This window comes from Rhea americana, unplaced genomic scaffold, assembly GCF_003343005.1.
Source record: "Rhea americana isolate MKP2758 unplaced genomic scaffold, rheAme1 scaffold_33, whole genome shotgun sequence".
NCBI lineage: Eukaryota > Metazoa > Chordata > Aves > Rheiformes > Rheidae > Rhea > Rhea americana.
Genome location: NW_028186457.1, coordinates 6929251 through 6952109, shown reverse-complemented (window position 1 = coordinate 6952109; position 22859 = coordinate 6929251). Strand labels below are relative to the sequence as shown.

General features: G+C 47.6%; 1 protein-coding gene across 1 annotated transcript in view; it reads left to right on the top strand.

The window, feature by feature from the left end:
• The window catches only part of ITGB5 (integrin subunit beta 5), a 74189-nt gene extending 51948 nt beyond the window's left edge, over positions 1-22241 (top strand). The window contains exons 11-15 of the mRNA XM_085311059.1: positions 13462-13684; positions 14471-14574; positions 19589-19705; positions 21020-21223; positions 22093-22241. Coding sequence (XP_085167185.1) covers positions 13462-13684; positions 14471-14574; positions 19589-19705; positions 21020-21223; positions 22093-22241 — 797 coding nt within the window. The remainder of the gene's footprint in view (positions 1-13461; positions 13685-14470; positions 14575-19588; positions 19706-21019; positions 21224-22092) is intronic.
• The last annotated feature ends 618 nt before the right edge of the window (positions 22242-22859 follow it).

Below are 22859 nucleotides of genomic sequence, written 5' to 3'. Positions count from 1 at the left end.
CTTTACTCTGTCCCCTAGTCCCTCCAAAGGGACGGGTTTCTTCCTATTTTTCCTTTAAAAAATGAATGGGTTAATCATTGCAATATGTGTTTTGGCAAAACAGGAAGTCACTTTCTAAACCYTTGAATGCTTTACTTAGAGGTTTTTCTCTGGAAAGAGCATCACATTGCCCTKGTGGATTGAGACTGGTTGCTGTCACTGGATGGGGAGACAGAAAAGTTTTGGCATACTACCTGTAGCTGCACTTTATGTTGGGAGCTTCAGCACCCTACTCTGGCTTTTACTCTGTAAAATTTGAATGGCTCTTAGGGAGGAAAAGAGCCCTCCTGCTTGGAGGCTGCCTTCCCCCAGTGGAATCAGGACTCATGTCCTTTTTGCAGGTTGCTGTGTGTCCCAGTAACTTCTAAACCGCTTGGCTGGCTTCCAGGGTGTTTGACAAAGCAGGAAACATCTCGGTGCTAATTGCATTCCTAAAGGCCCCATAAAACTGGGTAGTCAGAGAGGGGAGAGGCCCTGGTGAGAGCATCACACATTCGCCTCTAATGAGGAGAGACTGATTCGCAGGAGGTCAGGCTTCATTAGTTTCAGTTTGGGGTTTTTTTTTGTTTTTGGCTTGAGATTTTTTTTTCTTTGAAGTGCAGCATCTTCTGTGTTTTGGTCTGTCTAGTGAAGCTTCTTGTTAATCATCGTTAATGTTATGCTGGCTGCCCATGTGCATATAATTTGTGAGTTCTTCAGTCCAGGCCTGTTCCTTTGTTTTGACTGCAAAGCAAGATTGCAACCTCTGAGCGCAACCACAGGGTAAATAAAGAGCAGTTACCGTTTTGTTTTGTGGACTGTTTCCCCCCTTAAAAATCTCATCCTGACAATCCGTACTTAASGAACGATGAGGCCGATTGCTGATTACTTGATGTTATCGGATCTTTTAAAAAATATAGACAAGAGAAACTACAAAAATTAGGCAACAAATCAGATTTATAAACATTTTGTAATTGTAAATTAAACCCTTTCATTTCTCTCTGTTTTAAACAACTGAGTGCGTATTTAGCAGTTAAAGTAACTAAAGATTGCAGCTGGCTGGCTGAAGCTCCGAGGAATCATGATACATGGCAGTCCTGCCTCGCTTGGCTGTAYGATGTTTCCTGTGATACGAAAAACTAGTGTCAACAACGAAGTGTCAGATGTAAGATATGCAAATATGTGCAATTGCCAAAATCACTTTTGAAAAGGGATTTAGGAATTCACAGCTCATGGAAAATCCATGGCTTATCCATGTCACAGAGAATCTACATGCTTAGACTGGCCAACGCGCAGCGCAACTCAAGCTGCCCTACAGAAAGACCACTCCACAAACTGCTGAGGATGCACGTCCTTTGGAAACTTGGTACTTACTTCTGAGTGCTTCCCTTTTCTCATTTTATTAAATGGGGAAGAGCTGAAAGATTTTAGCTTATACTGATGCCCAGAGACACAGATCTCTTGTTTAACTCAACCGCAAATTAGGAATCTCAGTCCTACTTTTGCAATTTTGCAGTTTCTAGTCCTAGGCATCATCGAAAATATTTAGTAACTCCATCTTTGCAGTGGGCGTCATGGGAAGATGCCATCCGGTGCTAGTGCTGCAATCTCTGATTATGCAATGGAAATGCAAATGTGTAATCCTAGCATTTTCAGAGAAATGTCTAGGTTTGATGGTTCAGCTGATATATCCACTCTGTGACTCATGACGAGGCCTGTTACCAGTTCACGAATATTAGAGRAAATGGACTTTTTTGCCACACTTATTTTTTTAGTCGTGATTTATCTGCCTAGTATCAGACCAGGATGCTGGTGTGCCAGGGAAGGCTGAGATGCAAGGATAAAGGTGATCCTCATTTAAATACTTTTTTTGTTTTRATTATCCTCATTCCTAGCATGTAAGCCTTTCCCAGAAGCTGCTGTGTTTGATTAAGGAAGAAATTAGTGGTATTTGATCTGGTAATCTCTGAAGTATGGGTGATGGGCTGAGTGTGGTTTAGGGAAGGGAAAGGGAACTTGTTTGTGTCTGCTGACTCGAATCCTTTGCAGCAGTTCCAAAGAGTGATTCAGTATAAAGTAAATTTAGCACATATCAGGAGGGAACACTGTGGCCTGTGAAAGAAAGAGGCATTCATATAGGGAACAGAGCCTAAACCACATTTGCAATGTGGTTTTTTTTTCCCTATCATCATGTCAAGTTTTTTTTTTTTTTTTTTTTTTTTTTTTTTTTTTTTTTTTTTTTTTGAGAGGGAATTTTTTTTATATTTAATTTATGTAAAAGGATGGAGCCTGAGCACTGATGCAGGTCGCTGTGTAGGAAAGCTGGAAATGAACAGGAGGGATGAAAGGACCATATAAAGATGTAGAAGTTAAAAATAGTTCTTAGTTATGGCTAAATGTTTGTGTCTGGGCTGTTGTGACAATGATTCATGCAGCTGCAGAGGGAAAAGGGCGCTGTGGCTGCTCTGAAGCTTTCCTGTAGCTCAGCATCCTCTACAGAGATAACCAACTGGAGGAGGACGGGGGATCACAACTAGTAAGAGTTTTGGGGCTTGTTTTGCTGGCCCAAGTCATGTCAYAGTCCTCTCAGCTCAGGACACTACCACGCAGTCTGGTGGTGCCAGCTGCTTCRTTAGCAGTCACAGTCCAAGTCATTAGCAAAACAGCAGGGTCTGCCAAGAAGGGGAGCACAGTTTGGGGCAAGATGAACCCAGAAGAATGCGCCGGACCAAAGATTGGGGGTTGGGAGTGTGTGTGTGTGTGTGTCTTTTCCTTCTCTCTATGCATCGTCATTACCCTGGAAAAAGAGGCAGAGAGTGAAATTGGTTGGGCTGGAAAATAAGTAGAGCTGGATGGACGGATGGATGAATGTGTTAGGCTGCATGGGGTGCTGAGTGCCCACAGCTCCTCCTCATCAGTCAGCAAACTTGGTTTCATGCATCTTTAGATCTTCCCCCTGCAGAGCCCGGAGCTGGTCCAGAGGGATGTTGTGGGCAGAATAAGTAACAAGGAGGTGGGAGTCCAGTATTAGCTCTCTTTTAAAATGTGGTCCCGTGAAAAGGCTCGAGAGCCACTCAGGCTGCAAGTCCTCTTGGAGCTTCATAGAGACTTTCTTTTCATTGTTGCATTTTCCCTTCTGCYTTGGCTTTTATTGCCAGCAGAAATGGCTCGGCAAAAGCCCTTACGTGGAGAAGTCTGTATAGCTGAGAAGAAGCAGATCAAATAATACGCCAGTGAATGAGAAGGGGGGTGGAGAAAGCCATATGGCTGGTTGTGTTCCCACCCAACCTTAGCCCATAACCATCACCGCAACAGCTACGAGCTGAGGCTGAAACACTTATGCCTTGTTTAAGAGAGGGTTTGGAGGAGCCTGTCAGACAGGTATCGCTTCTCTGGCCACCCAAGCTGTATGTCCTCCCTCAACTAACGAAAAATTTTGGCTCTGGTGGGAATTTATAAAGACTCTGCAAAAATTTAATAAGAAACCCCAATGTGGGGCCTCCCCAGCTGTCTTCCTTTTTCAGGGTTCAGGTGTTAAGTTGGGCATCTTCCACTTCCTCCCCTCACATGGGTTAACACAAAGCAGTGCAAGGCTGAGGTCAGCCCCATTAACTCCTGTCATGCGGTTTACTATAAAGAAAYGTACGGTTGAGGTCAGCCGCGTTTACTTTTGTCCTGTGGATTAGTGGCTCAGCCCTCGCGAGACGTTTCCGGCAGTTTTTGCCTCGAAGGCAGTGAGCCGGGGCCTCGGGGCCGGGCAACGCCAGGCGCTGCCTTCCCGGAGAGAGCCGCTTTCCAGCGCGGGAAGCGAGAGCCCAGCCGCGGTGCGTCAAATATTGCTGGTCTTTGCGTGGGTTTCTCGCAGGAGCAGGAACGATGCATCTTTTCTTCCCTCGGTTCAGGGCTGTTCTCRTTCTCGATGCTCCTTGGTGTCTTTGGACAACAGATATATCACACCCTGCCGTGCATTGCTCGTGCCAAGGTTTGGGGCTTTTTTTGTTGCTCACACAGAAACAGTAGTTTATTTGGTCTTTTTTTTTTCCTCCAAGTAGCTTGAGTGCTGCTTTGCCAGAGTTTCCATTCCCTGCACGAAAGGGAAATAGAAGCATTTCTTTTCTTTTTTTTTCTTTTTTTTTCTTTTTACTTCTTCTTTCACCCTCCCGAGGCTCTCCTCACCGTCGAAGTCCCTCGCAGCCCCCCCAGGCTCTGGCAGGACTTCCCTCGAAGACCTCACCGCACCGAGCGCTGCTGTTCCTGCCTCTTTTCACTGAGGTTTCTCCTTGTCCCCGAGCAGACCCGCTGCAACGGTTAGTGCATGCTAATGAGGCATTAAATACCGTGGCAGAATTAAAGAATAAAGCAGTGACATCTCCGCGGGAGCCGGGGCTCCCTCCGGCCGCGGGTCCCGTCCCGTCCTCGGTGCGGCGCGGCACGGCGCGCGTCCGCAGACCCCCGGGACCTGCCGCGGCCGCCTCCTCCCGTGGCTCTTAACCGCCTTTCCCGGCGGGCGCAAAGCTCCAAAATAAGGGAAAGCCAAACCCCGAGAACGAAATGCCTCGGGTGCTTGCTCGCCACAGATGGAAGACAAGTCTTAAAATGTTCTCCTTTAAATACTCTAGTTTTATGGCAAGCTTCCCGCTCAGTTTGGCATTTGCATTTGTTCTTTCTGATTATAGTAATTAACAGAAATAAACAGTTGGAAGTGAATGCTGTATTTTGGACGTCGAGGCAAATGAAGGTCTAAAACAGCAGGTGAATAAAATTCTGGGTCTCTACATCTCGTGTTAGTGTGCACTGGCAGCCCCTAAATTTTGCTTGGTTTGGTTTAAAAATCAAATATGAGAAGTGAAAGTGAAGTGTAGCATAAGCTGTGGGGTTTTTTCCCCCTTTTTTCCTTTTCATTTTTAATGAAACTATGACTTCTTCCAACATCCTTGGGAAGAGAAAAATCCAGTCCAGAACTCACGAACCTTTGGTGAACTTGTGCCAGATTGTGTGCTTGTATCCGAACGCAGAACTAGGCACGCTCCTGCGGCCCAGGGTTTTGCAGAGAAAGAATGTCTCTGCTCTGGAGACCGCTGCTCTTAATGAGGTCCAGCTGAAAGGACATTAAGACCATACGTGCTTCAGTAGGTGGGGATAATCCTGCTTTTCATTTTAATGATGGGCCTGAACTGTAGAGTTTGGCCCTGGAGTTCAGGGATTTGGGATCCTGGATCTTTGTTTTGGAGCAAAATTTTATTTCGAGAACGAATCKTGTGTGTGTGTGTGTGTGTGTGTGTGTGTGTGYGTGCCTGAGCAAGCTCCGTCACTGCTGCCCTGCCTGGCTGCGTGCGCAGCGCCAGCAGCTGCTGCTGCCAGACCTTGCTGGTTTGCATCCGCACCAGCGCTGGACCGGGAGAAGCAGCTCGTCCTTCCTGGAGGTGCCRCATGTCAAGGAAAGGGTTACAGCGCTCGAGCTTTTCTGCAAGCCTTTCGCCTGTGTTTCATCTAACTGAGTGTGTTCACCATATGTCCCCAAGTCGTCATCTTTCTGAGTCTTCCAGAGCTTCATCGTGGCCAAAGCTCACGRCTAGATGGGTAGGTAGTGTAAGCAGGCCTGGGCAAAGAGATAGGACCAAGAGGTAACTAAGTGTTGGGGAACCTTCTGTTTATGGACCCGTGGGCATTTCACAGTATTTGGCTGGGTTGGAAGAGCGAAGTGAAAACTGCTTTTTGCCCTTTTKTTTGTCAGAGGTGAAAGAAAAGAAAAGACTAGAGTTGCAGCGAGGGGATCTGGTGCACTGTAGGAGCATGTAGTTCATTAGGTGTTTGCAGATGAAAGTCCTTAGTGCTCCGGCAGGGCTGGAGAGTTGGCTTGTGTCAGTGTTTGGAAACAACAGTGCGAGCGCCAGAGCCGCAGGGAGCCGTGCGGTCCACCCAGCTCTCCTTCCCAGCCCTCCTTCCCCATGGGCCCTCTGACCTCCCCTCCGTGCTGAGAGAGGCACTTCGATAAGCAGCACCTTACTGATCTTGAACTTCAGAAATGCAGCTGAGTATGTGCCATCCCCGAGCGGCGGTGGGAGCGCGGCCGCGGCTCCGGCTGCAGGGAGACCTCATGCAAACCTGCAGCAGAGGGGACGGAGGTCAGTGCAAAATGGGCAGTGGCACAGAGCCCCTTTGGGTTAGGAGGATGGTGGGATGAACTAGAAGGGAAGACATGGAGCCTTCCCACCCCCCACGTTCCCATCTGCCTTACGGAATAATATCAATTATTCGCCGTTTCTGCAGCGCTGCCTTGTAAGGCTCCTGGAGGCAGCAGTGATGAAACCACGATGCTCTGGATGAGCAYGTGCCCAGGTCTATTCAGTGGCATTTAGGCTCGCACCTTGAAGGGGACCTTCCCAATGTCCTTCTCCCAGGATGAAGCACTCACTGTCCTGAAGGCAGTGGCAGCAGCAGCTTCCTGGTATTGCTTGKTGCATCAGTAACAGAGTCAGCAGTAGGACCTAAAAGCTCTAATTCCTAGTTCCATGCCTCCATCCAAACTGTCACATGTAGAAGGCTCAGCTGGGRCACTAATGTAGGCAGAAGTTGAGAGATTTGTAGAGTGTTGAAATTATTTTAAAAAAAGGGGGGGAGAGACTTTATTTTAAGAAGTGCAACTTTAGATCTTCTTCAGAAAATGACTCTAGCTGCCCATTTTGGCTTTCTGATGTGTCATCAGCCATATCTCGTGATTACATTTCAGCTCTACGTCTATAGCATGAAGGATGAAAATGAGAAAAGGCTGGCTAGACCTGCTGCAGGAAATTCATTCTGCCCCAAGATAAGTTTCAGCTGCCTTCATGAGACAGCAGTTTCTAAAGCTGTTTTTTTTTCCTGCATAGTTTTCATTTAACCTAAAGATTCTCAAATGTCTGAGAAACTGTGGGGGTAGGAGAAGGTCTGGGGTTTTCTTTAAATTGCAAGTTGCAGCTTGTGGGATCCCAACTATAACATGCAATTAGTGACATGGCTTGTGGTACCCAAGGCTGAATGAACAGCTCAAACGGGGATTTAGTCCTTCATCTTCAGTTCCATTAGTCTGCATCTCTGGTGTAATTTATTTTCCATGATAGAATTGGTGAACTCAACTAATTTTGGAATTGAAGTAAAGCTTTATTTAAAACCTCATCTGTTCTTGGCCAAACCCGTATGCTTTGCGGTACAACAATCTGCTGAAATCAATGGAATGGCAAGATGCACAGATCCATGGTCTCTGGTATAGTTAATGTAATTAAAAGCGGCATTTAGTTATTATTAATTTAGTTATTATTAACATTTTAGTATTTCRTTGTTTCAGTGTTGTTTTGTGGACGCATGAATTTGGGCAAGTTCCCTTCTAGTGTAAACAGAGACAGTCCGTGGATATGTTTCAATTTACACAGAAAACTTGGACCCTTGATGCTTGTCTTTTTTTTGTTTATATAGTAACCTTCTTTTAACAAAGAAGTTGTTATGCTCTTCGGTCTTCAAGAGTTGGCTGGGATGCTCCTACCAGCCTGCCTTCCTCATTTTCATTGCCAAAYCTCAGTGACCAGGGGAACGAATGCTAGTATCATCCCCGCTTTTTAAAATTTCCTGGGCTGCTGTGCTCTCCCTAACTTTCTGGCGGTGCTGAAACATCTGGCAGCGCTAACCTGCCGTTAACCTGCAATGTGCTGCGTGCTGACGGACCTGCATTGCATGACGTGTTTATGTGCACCGCTGGAAGGCAGGGAGACGCTGAAGCTTGTGGCTTATTTGAGTCATGGAAAGAGATTAGTGGGAAACTAGATGATTTATTTGCCTGAGCAGACACTGTTTCTAACCATAGCCCTTTTCCAAATGGAAAGGTCTAAGTTTTCCAAGTGTTCAAAGCGTCTTCCGCTGCCCTTCTTCCTCCCACTCAAAACGTGTCGTTCCCAGAGCCTCAGAGGAGTATTTACTTCTGCGCCGTAGACCAAGGACAGACATCAGATAGACTGAAAAATGGGCCAGTGAGATATAAAAACAATTCTTGAGCAATGCCCCACATCGGTAGGTTTTGAGCGCTTTTTCTTTTCTAGGCGGATATTCTTGGTACGTTCAGCCCTAGAGAATACAAACAGCACGTGGCTTCTGCTGCGGGTCTCGCTGGGTAGCAGGCACAGCCGGCGGGGACTGGCGCGCTGTGGTTACAGGGACGGGACTGGGGAATTTGTTAACTACTCGCCGTGACTTACTTCTCTTCATCAGCTAAGTTCCTGTTTTTCCTATGTTTTGTTGTGGCTTTTTCAAGCTAGTCATTCAAGTAACCAAAATGACAAAAGCAAACGCTTTTTGAGATTTTGAAGGTCCCAACCCAAGCAACGAACGTCTGGACGTGAGCCTTGGGACAGTGGCGCAAAAATAGGTCGCTTGATTTGATGGAAACGGAATGAAATAGGTCCTTCCCTCCCCTTGAATCCTCTGTAATGCTAATGCCTCAGAAGCTAAAACACCGGCTTAAGAATCAGGAGGATTTTTTTTTTCTTGTATCTTAATTGCATTCGTTTTRTACCACGGATCGTGGTGCTCTGCCGTCCGAGCGCGGCGTTTTTCAGCATATCCGCATTCTGCCCCCGGGCGCTCGACGTGGCGGCGCAGGGCACGGCCRCAGGGAGCCGGACGGGGCTGCGTTCCCGAGCCGAGGGGAGCCGTGGACGGGCCGGCCCGGCCGTCGGGCTGGCCTCCTCGGGGCACTTSGAGAGCAAGTGGCCGCCCCAGCTGCCATGCAGGAAGCCCCTCCAAGGCAGCTCGGGCAACAGAGGTCAAAATGTAGTTTGGGGACTTCTGCCCTCCGCACGCAGAAGCATCACTTTTCTGCGCTGCGCCCTCCCTGTGTGTTTCTGTAGCTGCTCTTACATGTGTTTTGTGTTATCCCACCCCCAGTGATCGAGAGTTGGCTGGTAAGTATGTTATCAAGGTCAGAGGGAGCATTTCATTTCCTGATTTGATCTGGATCCTTCAAGCATCTCAGATATTTCATTTGAAGGATGGGAACAGAAAAAAACATATCTTATTATGTTTGGAGAACATTAATTAATGTCTTTTGGCTTTGTGCACCAGCTTTAACAGAGAACATGCCAACCCAAATGACTGGGGAAGGAGGGATTGTAATCCATGCTATTACCCTGCACCATGAAACTTCACTGGTGTAGAGGTGAATTGACATACACCCCGAGGTTACATTCTCATCGTGGACACGAAACCAGAGTACACCTCAGTTCTTCTTTGGTGTAGTGGTGGAAGGATTCCTACAGGCATAATCTGACATACCGTAAAGACTGCTCGACAACATCAGCTTTATTGCCCTAGTCGATAGGGTAGATAAGACTTGCAGTGCATTTTTCTGTGAAATACAAATACTGTGCAGCACTCTCCATGCTGCAAACATCAACTCTAGGTCACAGTCATGGACAGATTCACTGTGACTGGCCAGCAGAATTATCTTGGGGCTCCTGTCACGTTACATCAGCAAAGGTGTCCTGAGCAAGGGGACGGTGTGAACACCCATCTCTGGTGTTCCAGGCTGGCAGCTTTTCTAATGCCCATATGAGAAATAAGTGTATTTCATTCAGCCACGTTTCTGCAGTCTTGAGGCTAGGCAGAAGATGGGTAGAGAGCACCAGAAATGAAGCTGATGGTACTTGCAAGAGTGGCCACTCTTTAAAGGCCATTTCAAGATGCAGGCAGTAAAGTTTGTAACAGCTCTGCTGAATTGCCACTAAAGGTCAACATGGAAATCCCCACTCTTGGCATGTCTCCTGTGATGAGCTTCAGCCAGTGACTTATTGCCTGTACAGCTAGTTTGGCCAAGGCAGGGTATACATTTGGGCATGTTTTTAAATTTCATCCCACATTTATATACCAGCTTTTTCTTCGCCCATTCCTTAGTAAACAAAACCATTTGGTTTAAGATGTTGTTTAAATTTTCCAGTCACCATGTTTTAATAGCGTGCATTATTTGGAAATTGTTGTTCCCTTCCTTGGGGCAGTTGTTCCAAGCTCTCTCCTCCCCAGCGTGCCAGGGCTGGAACGGATGCACAAACTCTCTAGCCTAGTACACTGGCCTGGCATCAACTGCTTTAAAACCTGAACCATTTCATGAGTGATAAAACTTCCAGAGATGGATTTCCAGTGGCTTTGTACCTTGTGTTGGGTTTTCTGGTGTCCGGGGGGAGCAAAATGGGTGCTCTCCCTCTGCCCTCTTGCAGTGCCCCAGAAGAGGGGGAGTTGGCTCACACTCATGGCCTGATCCCAGAGGTGGTGCGAATGCAATTGGCTCAGTCCCCTTGGCCCTGAAAGCTGCAGTTCAAGCGTGAGCACGCTTCCCAAATGCCACATACACGGAATCAGAGCACCAGCTGCAATGGATTCATGGAAATAGTGCCATTTAAGAAAACTGTGACCTATGCCTGTGATTTACAGCTGATTTAGACACTTGCATTGCCATGGAGGCACCAAACCAGCGGTGTGCAAGGGGCAGATCGCGTGAATAAATTGTGAATAAATGCCATGCACCTCACTCCATTTGCTTTGAAGCGGATGTGTGCATGGAATAGCTGCACTCRGAGCAGCGGAGCGCGCAGATGCCTTCGCTATAGTGCAGAGGCTCCAAACTGGAGTTTTGTAGGGTTAATGCAAAGTAAGCCTGCTTGTATATTTGTGAGGGCACTGTCTGGGGTAAGGGCAACAACATTGCCATTGTGCAAGCAAACAGGGACTGATTTTTAATCTACATCAGATGTAGGCAAGGAAAGAGGTCATCTTTAGCAATCTTGTAAACGTAACCTCCTCTGTCTCGTATTGTTTGAATTTGCAAGTTGGATCCAAAGCAAACGGTGAGAACACAAAAGAGGCTGTAGGAGGCATCTTGTGATGTGCTGGGACAAATGGGATGCTTAGTAAAACAGAAGGTGTTCCCATGACTTTTGGCAAGGGATATAGCTTGACAATCCACAGCCTCTCGGGTAGTCTTGAAGCTATAAGAAAACCAGAGATATCAGAGGTTTTGTGTCAATGAAAGGAACGTGTATAATTTATCTTGTCTGAGGAACTTGAGGCTACTTCCAGTGGGAAAGCTGAGCTGTAACTAGGTTGCCTATGAGCCTTGTATGCAAACTGTTCAGCTCTATAAACTACRTGTTCAAAAGCATCCCTTCTCCTAGGGATTAAGCAAGGAAGAATTCAAGCATTATTTCCAGGGAGCTGATTGATGCCTTTCTGAAACCAGATGCTCGGCAGCCAGCCACTGCACTTACAGTAATTGAAAGCCTTTAGGCCTGTTGGCTTTTTCAGACTGTCACTAAACCCCACAGCTGCACGGGGATGCTTCAGTAGAGGAGTAGCCTTACTGAATTGGTTTCTTAATTCATCTGTAGCTAATGGAGTGCTTATTTACAAACCTGCGGGGCTCGTAGCCAGACCACCTGCATTGCTCAGGGACTGAGGTGCTGTGACCTGCCCTGAGACACTTCCTGGGGAAGGTTCAGCTGGACCTGGGAACCTTAATGGTGCTGGTTGGGTCACAGAGGTCTCATGTGGATACAGGAGATACTGTATGTTGCATTTTTAATTTTTATTACACCAACTTGGAAGTACTTCTTTAGTAAAATGGATAGAGCAGCAGGGCTGGAAGGACCATATGGAATAGTCAGCCCGGTAGCCTTTTWGCTGCCAAGCCCTGGGTTCAAACCAGACAGGTGACATAAGGCCCCCGGTCCTCACTGGGACATGTCACTAAGGGGTTGCAGCTGTGTGCGGGAAGACACATGCATCTCTTGCACGCTCTGAGCTTTGCTGTTGTCAGTCTCTCAGGTAGGAGAGTCCTGATTCCCCAAAGTGGGACTGTGGAGGGTTTGTTTGTTTGTAATAGCCTGAATGAATCGGTCTGTCTTGGTAAGTGATGTGGCTCCCAGCGCCGTACCCGGACCACCGCATGCTCTGGTGTGTTTATTTTCACAGCAAGCTCACGTGGCAAGGAAGCACTATCCCACCCCCAGCTTAGTTCTTCTCTATAGAGATAGAGAAAGCAGAGAATGATTTTTATGAAACACCAGCCAGCTCAGTAACCGCAGAAGCACTATCGAGAGCCTCCTGTTTCACAGCGCTTGAGGGCCCAGCAGTAGTACTGATCTGCAAAGCTCGGGGCCTGCAGTGGGCAGGGAAGCGCGGAGGAAGGCAGYGTTTCGCTGAGCGATGTGGACTGGGCGGGAAGCCTGGCTCCAGCCGCTCCATTTATTGACACRGCAGCTCTGCTAGGAAAATCTGATGCCATAATAAGACGTAGTAGAGAACTGACCACAGTCTGGTTGTTCTGTCTCCTGTCCAGCTCACGCAGTGAGTAGTACGATCACATCGACGCTGCCGCAGGCCCTGGGTGCCCTGAAGCGTTTCCCTGCCAAGTGCAGTGCCTCTGAGACATACCCGTCTGGTTTGAAAAGCAGTATTTCAAAAGCTGTTGCTGTAAACCCTTCGTCAGCATTCGGTGGGTGTAGAGAATCAAAAGATCGGCTGCTGTGTTGCCCCTTCTCCATCCGCTCGGTTTAAATGATTGTCAGGGCAGTTTTYCCCTATTGCCGTTTGTGTAAGCAGGGAGGCTGGCTGAGCATTGCTATTCTGAGGCTGTTTGCAGAGCCTGCTCAGCTACATTAACAAATGCATCCTTTATTAGCCGTGACGCCAAGCTGGTCGCTTTACCAGCCTGGAGCAAAGAACGACCCTAAATGCTGAAGGAACACTGAAATTTCTTTTCTAGCTGTTCACAACTTTAAATTGACTGAACATTTTTGCTGCTCCCCTAACAGTGGAAATTATGGCACTAATCTGGGCGTAAGTGCCTCCTTGCTTAGCCGAGCCTTCGTGTTGGCGCAGGAGTGAMCCGGAGGCAGGGTTTAAGAAGCTGCCCAGCAATGCTGGTTGTGCTCTGCCGAGGTGTAAGCTGAGCGCGCTGCACAGCTGACGCACATAGCGCTGCGCCCGAGGAAGCTGATGTGCTGAGTAKTTGCTCTGCTGTTAAGAACGTCTCGTAACAACATGCTACTGAAATATGCTCTCAGGAGCTGCTGTAAATGTTTGCTTGTTAAACACTGAATCAGTGCAAACCAGAAGGGTGCAAAATGGCACGCTGAAATGAGGTGAATACTAGGGAACCAGCATCTGCAGAGAGGAAAATCAGAGGGTGATTCAGACTCTGATATCCCGGCTGCAGAGTGCAGTCTGTACCGGCTAATCGTAGCCRGCCAGGGTAGGCCCTTGCACTCGCAAAGAGGATTCCTCACGTAACRCGGGTCATTCTGCAGTGCTGCCCGTGCGGCGGGACGATGGATGGTGCTCCAGCGAGCAGAGGCGGCTGCATCACTGCCCTGCCCCCTCGGCGCAGGCCGTTCCTGACGCCGTTCTCGACGCTCTGTCTTTCAGGCCATGGAGAGTGTCACTGCGGGGAGTGCAAGTGCCATGCTGGTTACATCGGGGACAACTGCAACTGCTCCACCGAGACCGACCACTGCGTTTCCAATGACGGTCAGATATGCAGCGGCAGAGGCAACTGCATCTGTGGGAAATGTCAGTGCACCGAACCTGGGGCTTTTGGAGAGACGTGCGAGAAATGTCCCACCTGTCCAGGTGTCTGTAGCACTAAAAGGTACTCACGGCAGTTTTCAGGAAGGACTTGTCACTGGTAGGAAGGAAACTCTGGTTCCTTGACGCCTTTTCAGCTACTCCAACTCCGTTAAACTGAGGTGGTTAGCGCCCTGCAAGCCTACCGCAGTGTGGGCCCTCGCTGGGCTCCGCTGCAGCCTGAGAGTATGGAAGAAAAGAGACTGCCCGAGGGATTGGGCTGCCACAGGCGCACCGTGCTTGGCTGTGCTGCGGGCACCACGTGCACACCACAAGGCAGCAAGCCTTACTGCACAAGTCCCCRTGATGGTTCACTTCCCCTCTCGTTTCCCCTGCTCTCCCGTCCTACAGAAGAGGAGGGYGACCCAAGTTCTGTGCTCCCCGGGTTGCACATTTCTGGGCCCAGAGAGCTCTGAGCTACAGACCAGGGGATGACTCCTATTCCACAGCAACGGAGGTCTCCTAGGTGTCAGCTCAAGGYTGGCAGAAAGCAGTCCATGCTGTCCACCTTGGTCTGAAACAGGATGAATTTTGCAATATCTGACGTGCAGTTCCTGCTTGCCAAAGGGCAAACGGTCTAAAACCTGCCAGCAAGTCTGCAGCCTCATTAAAATCCACCCCCAAAATAAAGTCATCATTGAGTTGGAGGTGGTTGGCCATAATGTTTCTCTCATTTGTGGTGCAAATGTGCAACAAACACACAGCTAACACATCAAGATTGCCTTTCAGAGGTGGTGTAGGTGGCAGGCTTGAGAGTTCATGTGGTTTTTTGAAGAATTCTAAATCTTTTCCTCTGTGTTTCTTTTTGAAGAGACTGTATTGAATGCAAGCTGTTTAACTCAGGAAGACTGGCTGATAACCAAACATGCCAAAAACACTGCAAGGATGAGATCATCACGCCCGTGGATGTTCTCAGTAAGTAGGCAGCAGCTGGCGACTGCTGCACTGAGCGCGGCTTAACCAGATCAAGATGTATTTTTAAAGAAAGCCTCAGGTAGCACCCTTTATTTAGAAAGCAGAGTGGGTGAGCCTATCTCCAGCCTGGGATCTACATTAATTTGAATGTTCCTGTTAGCAATTCTTTCTTACTTTTATGTTATTATTTCCATATTAACTACACATTACGCTTGTAGTTTCGATGCTAAGTAAAAATAATTTGATTTTAAATTACATGTTAAATTGTGGATGCAACTGACTCATCAGTTTTGTTTAATTACATCATTTAGAAGGAATAATTATTCTTGTTAAATGAACATACTGGTTTGTTACAGACGTATTCCCTCTATTGTAAGGATATTCATATGCAAGTCCTGGATGTGCATTTGCTGTTGATGTTCTGCTTGAGAGCAGCTGTGACTCTAATTTTCTAAATTAACATCTTAGTGGTTAGAATTCTGTGTCCTGCTACGTGCTGCTTCCTTGTCTGCCAAGAGCCTGCACTCTTACCTTCCTCCAGAAGTGCAAATTTCCCTTTGTTTGAGAGACAGATATAATGAATTTTATAGAGAGGAGGGCAGTATGCAATCAGCTTCCAGGGTGATCACTGGGAGATCCTTGCAACTGCCTATTGAGGAGGAAACTACTGCAGTTAAGTGACCCCCCTCCCCTTAGCTCTCCTCACAGACCAGGCTGGACCAGACTGCAAAGAAATCTCTCACTGTGACAGCATGAGACCTCACCGGATGGGGAGGGAGCAGCCTCAGTAACATTTGCATATATAAAATGCCAACAATTTCCTCTCTAGATTATCAAGACCACTGCTTTGAGGAGTTTAAAAACAGAGGAATCTCCTATACTGAAAAAATACTCAACTTCTAAAAGGACTTTCCTTAATAGGCATCATATTGCTAAGATGCTTGCTTGCATGGCTGAGATATGGAGAATACAACTGAGGAAAGATGGGCCAAGTTTGTCAGGTAGCATAAACCAGCATATCTCCATTTAAGCAAGCAGAGGCTGTGAAACCAGGCTAGACCCCAGTTATAACCTAGATCCTTACTGTGACTTCCAGCATGCCTTTCCAGGCAAGTGAAAATGAGGCAGCTGGCTAGATTGTACTGAGTTTAAAGAAGTTATTTGGAGGCTTCTAAGCAATGGCCCGGATCCTTTGCAGCACTGCAGCCTCATGCAGTATGTCCAGGCCCAGTCACAAGATTTGCTTACCAGCTGCACTGAACATCCAAGTCTGCTGCTCTTAATCCATTGGCAATACACTGTGCCGCTGCCCTGGGGCAATTGCCTGTGCAAGGAGCAAAGAGAATAGCATGAGAGCAGATGAAAGGAAAGATTAGACAAACCATGAGAGAGTGCAAAAGCGCAGAACATCTGCACAGAAACATGCTCTCCAAACTTTCTGAGAATAAATCTAGGCTTCTTGGAAGAAGTGAGGTTGTGAGAAAAAGCAAAACCGTTTTGGAGATAATGAGTTTGGCTTTGGTTCAACTGACTGTTGAACATCATCCTTGCCAAGCTCCTCTCCTGCCTTTTGTGTCCTCTTCTAGAGGTCACACCACATGTGCATGCCCCAGCAGAAGACTGTTCTTTCTCCTCCTTCCTCCCAAGCTTCATTTGGGGAGTCCTTGTGTGCTGTTTGAAGAGGTAGAGGAGACCAAACTGTGACAGCTCTAATCTCAGTCCTGCCCCCAGCCTTGACTATCACCTTGCAGGGAAGGATAGAGAGGTGGGTGTTTGGGGATCAAGCAAGGATAAATTATGGCATTTAAAATCATGAACATTTGACTTATTTTTTTTTCCTCCTTTTTTGCCCTAGTTCATAGAGGTAGGAATGCTATACTTTGCATGTCCCTTCTCTCCCTTCCTCCCAAGCTGCTTCCAGTTAATGTTTATCGCATTTACTCTTCTCATACACCATGTCTAACTTTTCAATTACATGACCAGTGAGATTTCCTACCTTTCTCTTTGGGAGGTTCACTCTTGTTCTTTCCATCCCCCCTGCAGCTGGCCAGGGAGTGAACTTGTATCAGCTCACTGCAGGAGGTTCGAAGACCGTTTAATACACTTTCAAACCACAGGAAGCTCCTTTCTGATGACTGGGCTGGCCTATGTGTGTTAAAAGCCAGTGAATACTGGGGATTAGAGCTCAACTCTCGTGCCTTGGTGAGGCACCACAGCAAAGCCAGCTTTGTGCTGCCTGCACCCTGGGAGGTTAGGCTGGCCTGTGATTTGCCAGCTTCCCCATTGCTTTCAGAGAGAAGAAAAAAAAACACCTGAATTTTTGGTTTAAGACTTTTTGGGGGGATTATGCTTATTCTGAACTACTGCAGTCAGAATCTGGGAAGTGCTGAGCTCTTGGGAGCTCAGAGCACTCAGCGTCTTGAAGATTAGGGCTGCCAAAGACAGAGCTAAAACAAAATGTTCCTTGAGAAGGTTCTCAGGGACTGCAGGCTTCTTCACGGGCAGACTCAGCCAGAGCACTTTTACATTATGTAACACGTTAAGAATTCCTGCTGAAAGGTAGAACACTGATATTTGCCACCTGTAGCCAGGACCAGTCTATGTTGTCCCAGCGGTGGATGATTTTAAGTGCCTTTTAAGTATCGCACTACAAGGATCATGCCCTGGACGTTCCCAAGCTCCGTTTTGGCTCTAGGTATGAAGCAGCCAGTGCTTCAAAGCTTTGTGAATCAGAGGCATCGACGCTGGGCGCGCAAGCCAGAGCTATGCCTCCTGGGAGGTTTGTATGACTTGCATTATATTCTGCAGGACCTCCTTCACTTTTGCAATATTAAATTTCCAGTCTTGATGGCTCCAGAGAGTGCCCTTTAACATGAAAGGAGTGTGACAAGACCTGTGCTGGCCTGAGCTTGCCCAGAGCACATGTTTCACAGGGCCTGAAAGCTCAGTGGATCCATCACTCCTCTCTAGGGATATGTGATCTCTGAAACCTAGTGAATGCCCACGGAAATCATTGCTGTCGAGCCTTTAATCGCCATATGTATTAGCAGGATAATGGTGAAGGTAGGGGCTTGAAAGTGCTTGGGCTTGGGGGAATTGAGATTCACTGTTAAAAAGTGCAGGAAACTATTAGGCAAGGAACATGGCCGTTTTGTCTGCTTAAATCAAAATTAGTACTTTGCTTTGTAAGAGAAATCAGCAGTTCTCCAGCCCTGCCTTCAACACTGCTGGTGCAGACAGARCAGGTTTTACGAGCATGAGGTAGAAACAGCTGAGGTTTGTCTACCCCAGGAGTCCCTCCAGCACTTGTCAGCGATGCGGTGGCAGCTGGGCTCGGCGCGCTGTGGAAATGGAGGGTATTTGTCTTCCGAATGAAAGCAGGTCAAAAACATTGAGAGGAAAAACAAACAGAAGGGAGAGAGAGAAGGGGCTGAAATAGCAGTGGTCATTAATGCAATCATTTTTCAACCTGATGGACATGCGCAGATACTACTGACAAGGAAAGCTGTGGGAAGCAGTCTCCAGGTGCCTGAAGCAAGGTCGTTTCTTTGTCAGCCGGTAGGACCTGGGTGCCCAAATCTATTTCTTACCATCGCCCTTCGCTGTAAAAGAAAGAGTGCCCTGGTGCTGTGTCAGTGTAAGGAAGCAACTTTGCTGAAATCATCACTGAAGTTATCGCTCTATCAGCAAACCTCAAGTTATCACTTTATTGAAACCTAATGAATTCTGTGAAACAGCACTTCTGCAGAAGCACCTTTTAGCGATAAGAGCAGCAACAGCATCTGCTTGGTGTTAATGTCATGTTGAAAAAACAGACAAGCAAGCAGCACTCGTATTTCTGTCTAATATGCGCTAGGTGACCCTGCTTGAGCGGGGGGGGGAGGGTTGGGGGGGTTGGACTAGATGATCTCCAGAGGTCCCTTCCAACCTTACCGATTCTATGAGTCTRTGGAAATCAAGTAGTCTCCTTTCTTGCAAATTTCTTGCAGCTCCCCCAACTCCACATCCACTCCTTCCACTAACTCCTCCCTCCCTCCTATTTCCTTCCCTCCCCTTCCCCCTTTTTCCTCTTCTATCTCATCCTTTAAAAATAAACTCTGTAGCTATTTCCGGAGTTGAAGCACTTCAGCTCGGTTGGAATGCAAGCCSGAGATGGGCTGAGCTTCTGGTAATGTCCCCGTTTGTCTTACATTCACAGCTCTCCTCACCCATCACTTTTCTTCAGCTTTCAAACTTTAAGCAGCTTGGCAAATTAAGAAGAAAGTGGTGGTTATTTCCAAAGTAAATGGAAATACTCTCTGTGTATGAGATATTGTTTCTCGTTGCCCTGCATCTTCTAACTATAAAGTTTTCTTGAAAAGTAAGCCTGGACATTACTCAATTACTATTTGTGCTGTAACAGTCTTTGCCCGAATCAGCATCCCTGTCCACTCAGTGCCATAGGAGYGTCTGAGCTTAGCCTGGGCTACTAAAGCGCTTCCTTCTGGTGTTGCTGGTGGTTGGCCTTGAGCAGCAGTTACCCACCTCAGCATGCTTGGCCAGCAAATCCTTTTTGCTGCGGAGCGCTTCCGGAGGGACTTGGCAGGTTTTTACAGCTAGCCCAGGCCAGCCRAGTGCTTGGTGTCTGACATTTTGGCTGCGAGCACCATGCTGGCTGCATACCTCAGCTTAACTTGTGGAGAGGAAGGAGGTGGCATCACTGTCACCTCAGGTGTCTAAAGTACCAGGTGGGTGCCTAAAATAACCTGCCGGTCCCCGTGGCCTCAGGGCACCTCCTGCAGCCTGGCAGCGGCTGCAGGGCAGCTGTTGGCGCATCCAGGCTCGTTCTTGGACTAGTCTTCCCTTGGAGGCACCAGCTGTGGGTGCAAAGCTAAGGTGCCTTGGTGGTGGCTTTTATGTTTTTCCCTCCTCCCCTTCCTTCACGGGATGGCTGCTGCTGTGCCACGTTTCCCGAGGTGTCTGCCGTGGCTGATGCCGCAGCAGGGGCTCGGCAACGCTCTTCGTTTCCTTGCAGAAACGGATGACCAGAATTCGGTCCTGTGTGCCTACCCGGTCAACGACTGCGTCATGAAGTTCACCTACTCGGAGCTCGCCAGCGGGAAATCCAACCTCACCGTCCTCAGAGAGCCAGGTTGGCCTCCTTTGGTTCCTCTYCTTTCAATAGCGGGGACTGCCTCCCGAGGCTACTGCTGGACGGGACTGGCTGGCAGAAAGGCACGTGGGAGCAAAAGAATCCAAGTGATTTAAAAATGAAGTGTTTTACAATGCCAAGAGCCTGATCCAAATGCTCCCAATTTTTTTGGGGGGGGAGAAATAGGATTCTGACTAAGAGTGAGATTTGCATCTGAGTCTCCAGCATTACTATCAAATGGCTGAAGAGCTTTATGCCAGATGAGGATGATGAAATGCAAGACAACTATTTATGTATTTATGTCATATGCTTTTTATGACTTTTAAAAATGAGTTTTAAATACATCCACTGTCAGCAAAACGGGGAGCATGGGACACCTGGTGCTATCCTTTAAGTCAGGATGTTAGGAAAACCCTGGAACATCTCTGGATCGTTTTAAATTTCCAGGAACCAGCTCTGCTGYGAGCAGCACAACGTTGCTGTGTTCCTGCGCCTCTCCCCCAAGGCCGCTGAAGACAGCTGTGTGTCCCAGCGTGTGCTGTGGGTGTTATTTCAGCCATGTGCAACGCAGATTCTCGGAGAAGGGCCCTTGTGCTCTCGCAAGATGAGCTGGCCAGCACCCAGCAGTAGCTTCTCGCGCTCTGCTCCGGTCCTCTGAGACACAAGCCAGCATGAGAAAAGCCTTAAGAGGCTGCATGTTTTATTTGTGCTGCAGCTTACACTTAATTGAAAGAGCAGTTGATTAGCTGACAGTTAATATGCTCATTTAAAATGTCTAGTAATCACCTGTCTGTGTCAGTGTGGGCCAGAAGCTGAAATACATCTTGCTGCAGGCAGAATCCTAATTTCAGGCCTTAACCATCTGTGTCTGYAGAGGAGTTACCCTGCATTAAAAAACAGGCTTCAGGTGTGGCTGGGGCAGGGATCTTCTGCCGAAGTGCTGTGTGAAAGCCTGGATCTACTGACGTCAGTGAGAACTTTGCCTTTRACCTCCATCTGGCCAGGAGCATTTGCTCTTGGATTTTTGCAAGTTGCTTCAGTTTTAGAGTGGGCTGTTATGTTGTGAGTTTTTTTTTTTTCTTTTTTCTCACAATTTTTCAGTGTTCTAGTCATGGCAACGTTGCATTAAGTCTGTGTCATACAAAAAGTCTTTCATGGAATTATATGTTTTTTTTTTTTTTTAATTAAGTCACTATTGCTAGCACTGCCCTGAGGCCACTTGAGCAGTGGTGTGATCCTGGGGCTTTACATGCTGGTATYCTAATTTGTGAGATGCATCTGTGTGAGAGCTGGTTTCTTTCYCCTCCTCCCCAGAGTGTGGCTCAACACCCAATGCCCTGACCATCTTGCTTGTCGTTGGGGGCAGCATCTTGCTGATCGGCATCGTGCTGCTGGCAATCTGGAAGCTGCTGGTCACCATTCACGACCGGCGGGAGTTTGCCCGGTTCCAAAGCGAGCGCTCCCGAGCGNGGGGAGCTGGGCTGTGCAGACTTGGTAGCAATGGGAAGGGTGGTGGATGTAGGGAGTGAGTGTGCCCAACTTGTACCCTTGTTGGAGCAGAGCCTGCCCATCACTTCCCTGCAGCATTGGTTGGATTCAGGCACGTTGCACTGTCTTCACCAGGGCAAGCTGCAAACTTGTATCTGACCTTCTGGCTTCATAATAAATTTTCCACCAGTGCTGGAGGGTTGAAGGAAGGTGGTGGTGGTGGTGAAACAGGACAAACTCAAACTGCTGCTGTAGTGTGAGAGCCAGGTTTTGTCCTCAGGGTTACAGGGAGATGGTATGTGGAAAACGTTGGTGCTTGTCATATGCGATCTGTTGGAAGTGGCCAGCTGGTCAGGTCTTTGGGGAAGCATATCCTGTAAGGCCCCCTGTTTAGACAGCGGTGCTCAGCATTTGAGGGCCTCACTTGGTGTATGCAGGCAGGACATAAGATGTGTTAGACTGGGTCTGACCKTCCACTGCAGCTCCTGTCGGGTCACGATACTGTTTCTGTATCTTAATAGCACAGTTCAGTTAAAGCCAACTGGAGCTATCTCCAAAYTGATTGCAGTGGTGCGGGGAGCATTATACATATTTTGATCACACTTTTTTTTTTTTTACCCCACTTATCTTTGTTCTTTTTGTTTGGCTTTTATTTCTCCAAAGGCATCTAATCCTCTCTACCGAAAGCCTATTTCTACGCATAGCTTAGAGTTCACGTTCAACAAGCTCAACAAGTCCTATAATGGTACAGTTGACTGATCAGGCCTCAGCACGTGGGACTGCTGTGGGCAGTTGCTTGACTGTATTGCTGCTTCCTGACTTGAAGACGGAATCCTCTTCGGGGGAGAGAAGACCTTAAAACAGGACTGCTCAGTGACAGAAGCCTGTTGTTTGCACAGTAAGGAGAAATGGCCGAGTAGCGTCAGCGCTGTATGATTCTGGACACACGGACGCRGAGGCGGGCTTGCTGCCCATGCTCACGGACTCTGAGCAGGGTGAGACTTCATACCCCAGCTTTCTGGATATATTAAACCTGCCAACTAAGTGAACCAAGTGCCATATTGCAGCTTTAGACATATCCCATTAGAAAGGGTGACTAGGCCAAAATCAGGGGAACCCATGCCATTGCAAGTTGTTAGGGGGGAAATTAGCTTAAAAACAAAAAATTTGAAAAAAAAAAAAAGAGGGTGTTGGAAGCATTTGTGTAAGAAATAGGATGCAGGAGTTCTGCACTCTTTAGGATTTTTTTTTTTATATAAAAACAAAATAAAACTATTGGGCATATATAATGCTGTGAGTGAAGTCTGTGGTGTCTTTGCTGTTCTCCACTCTCCTGTAAGCACATGTGGTGCTGCCTTGTTTATTTGTTTAACAGAGCCTTATCAGTCAAACTGAATACAGAAGTAGGAACTGGAGCCACAGTGGCTACAGCAGAAGGTATGATTCTGATTTAATACAGCAGTGTTGACCAAGGGCAAGGCTTGCCACAAATCACTCAGAGCCTGCTGCTCCCCTGTTCTTAAAACAGAAGGGGAATTTTGAGGGAAGCCCAAGGGAAACAGGAGTTGTAGTCTGAGAAAATGTTGAAGCCCGATTCCTCGGTGCTTGCGAGTCAGCTTCCAGCCTTGCTTACTGCAGGAAGGCAGCTGAATACAGGAATACAGCT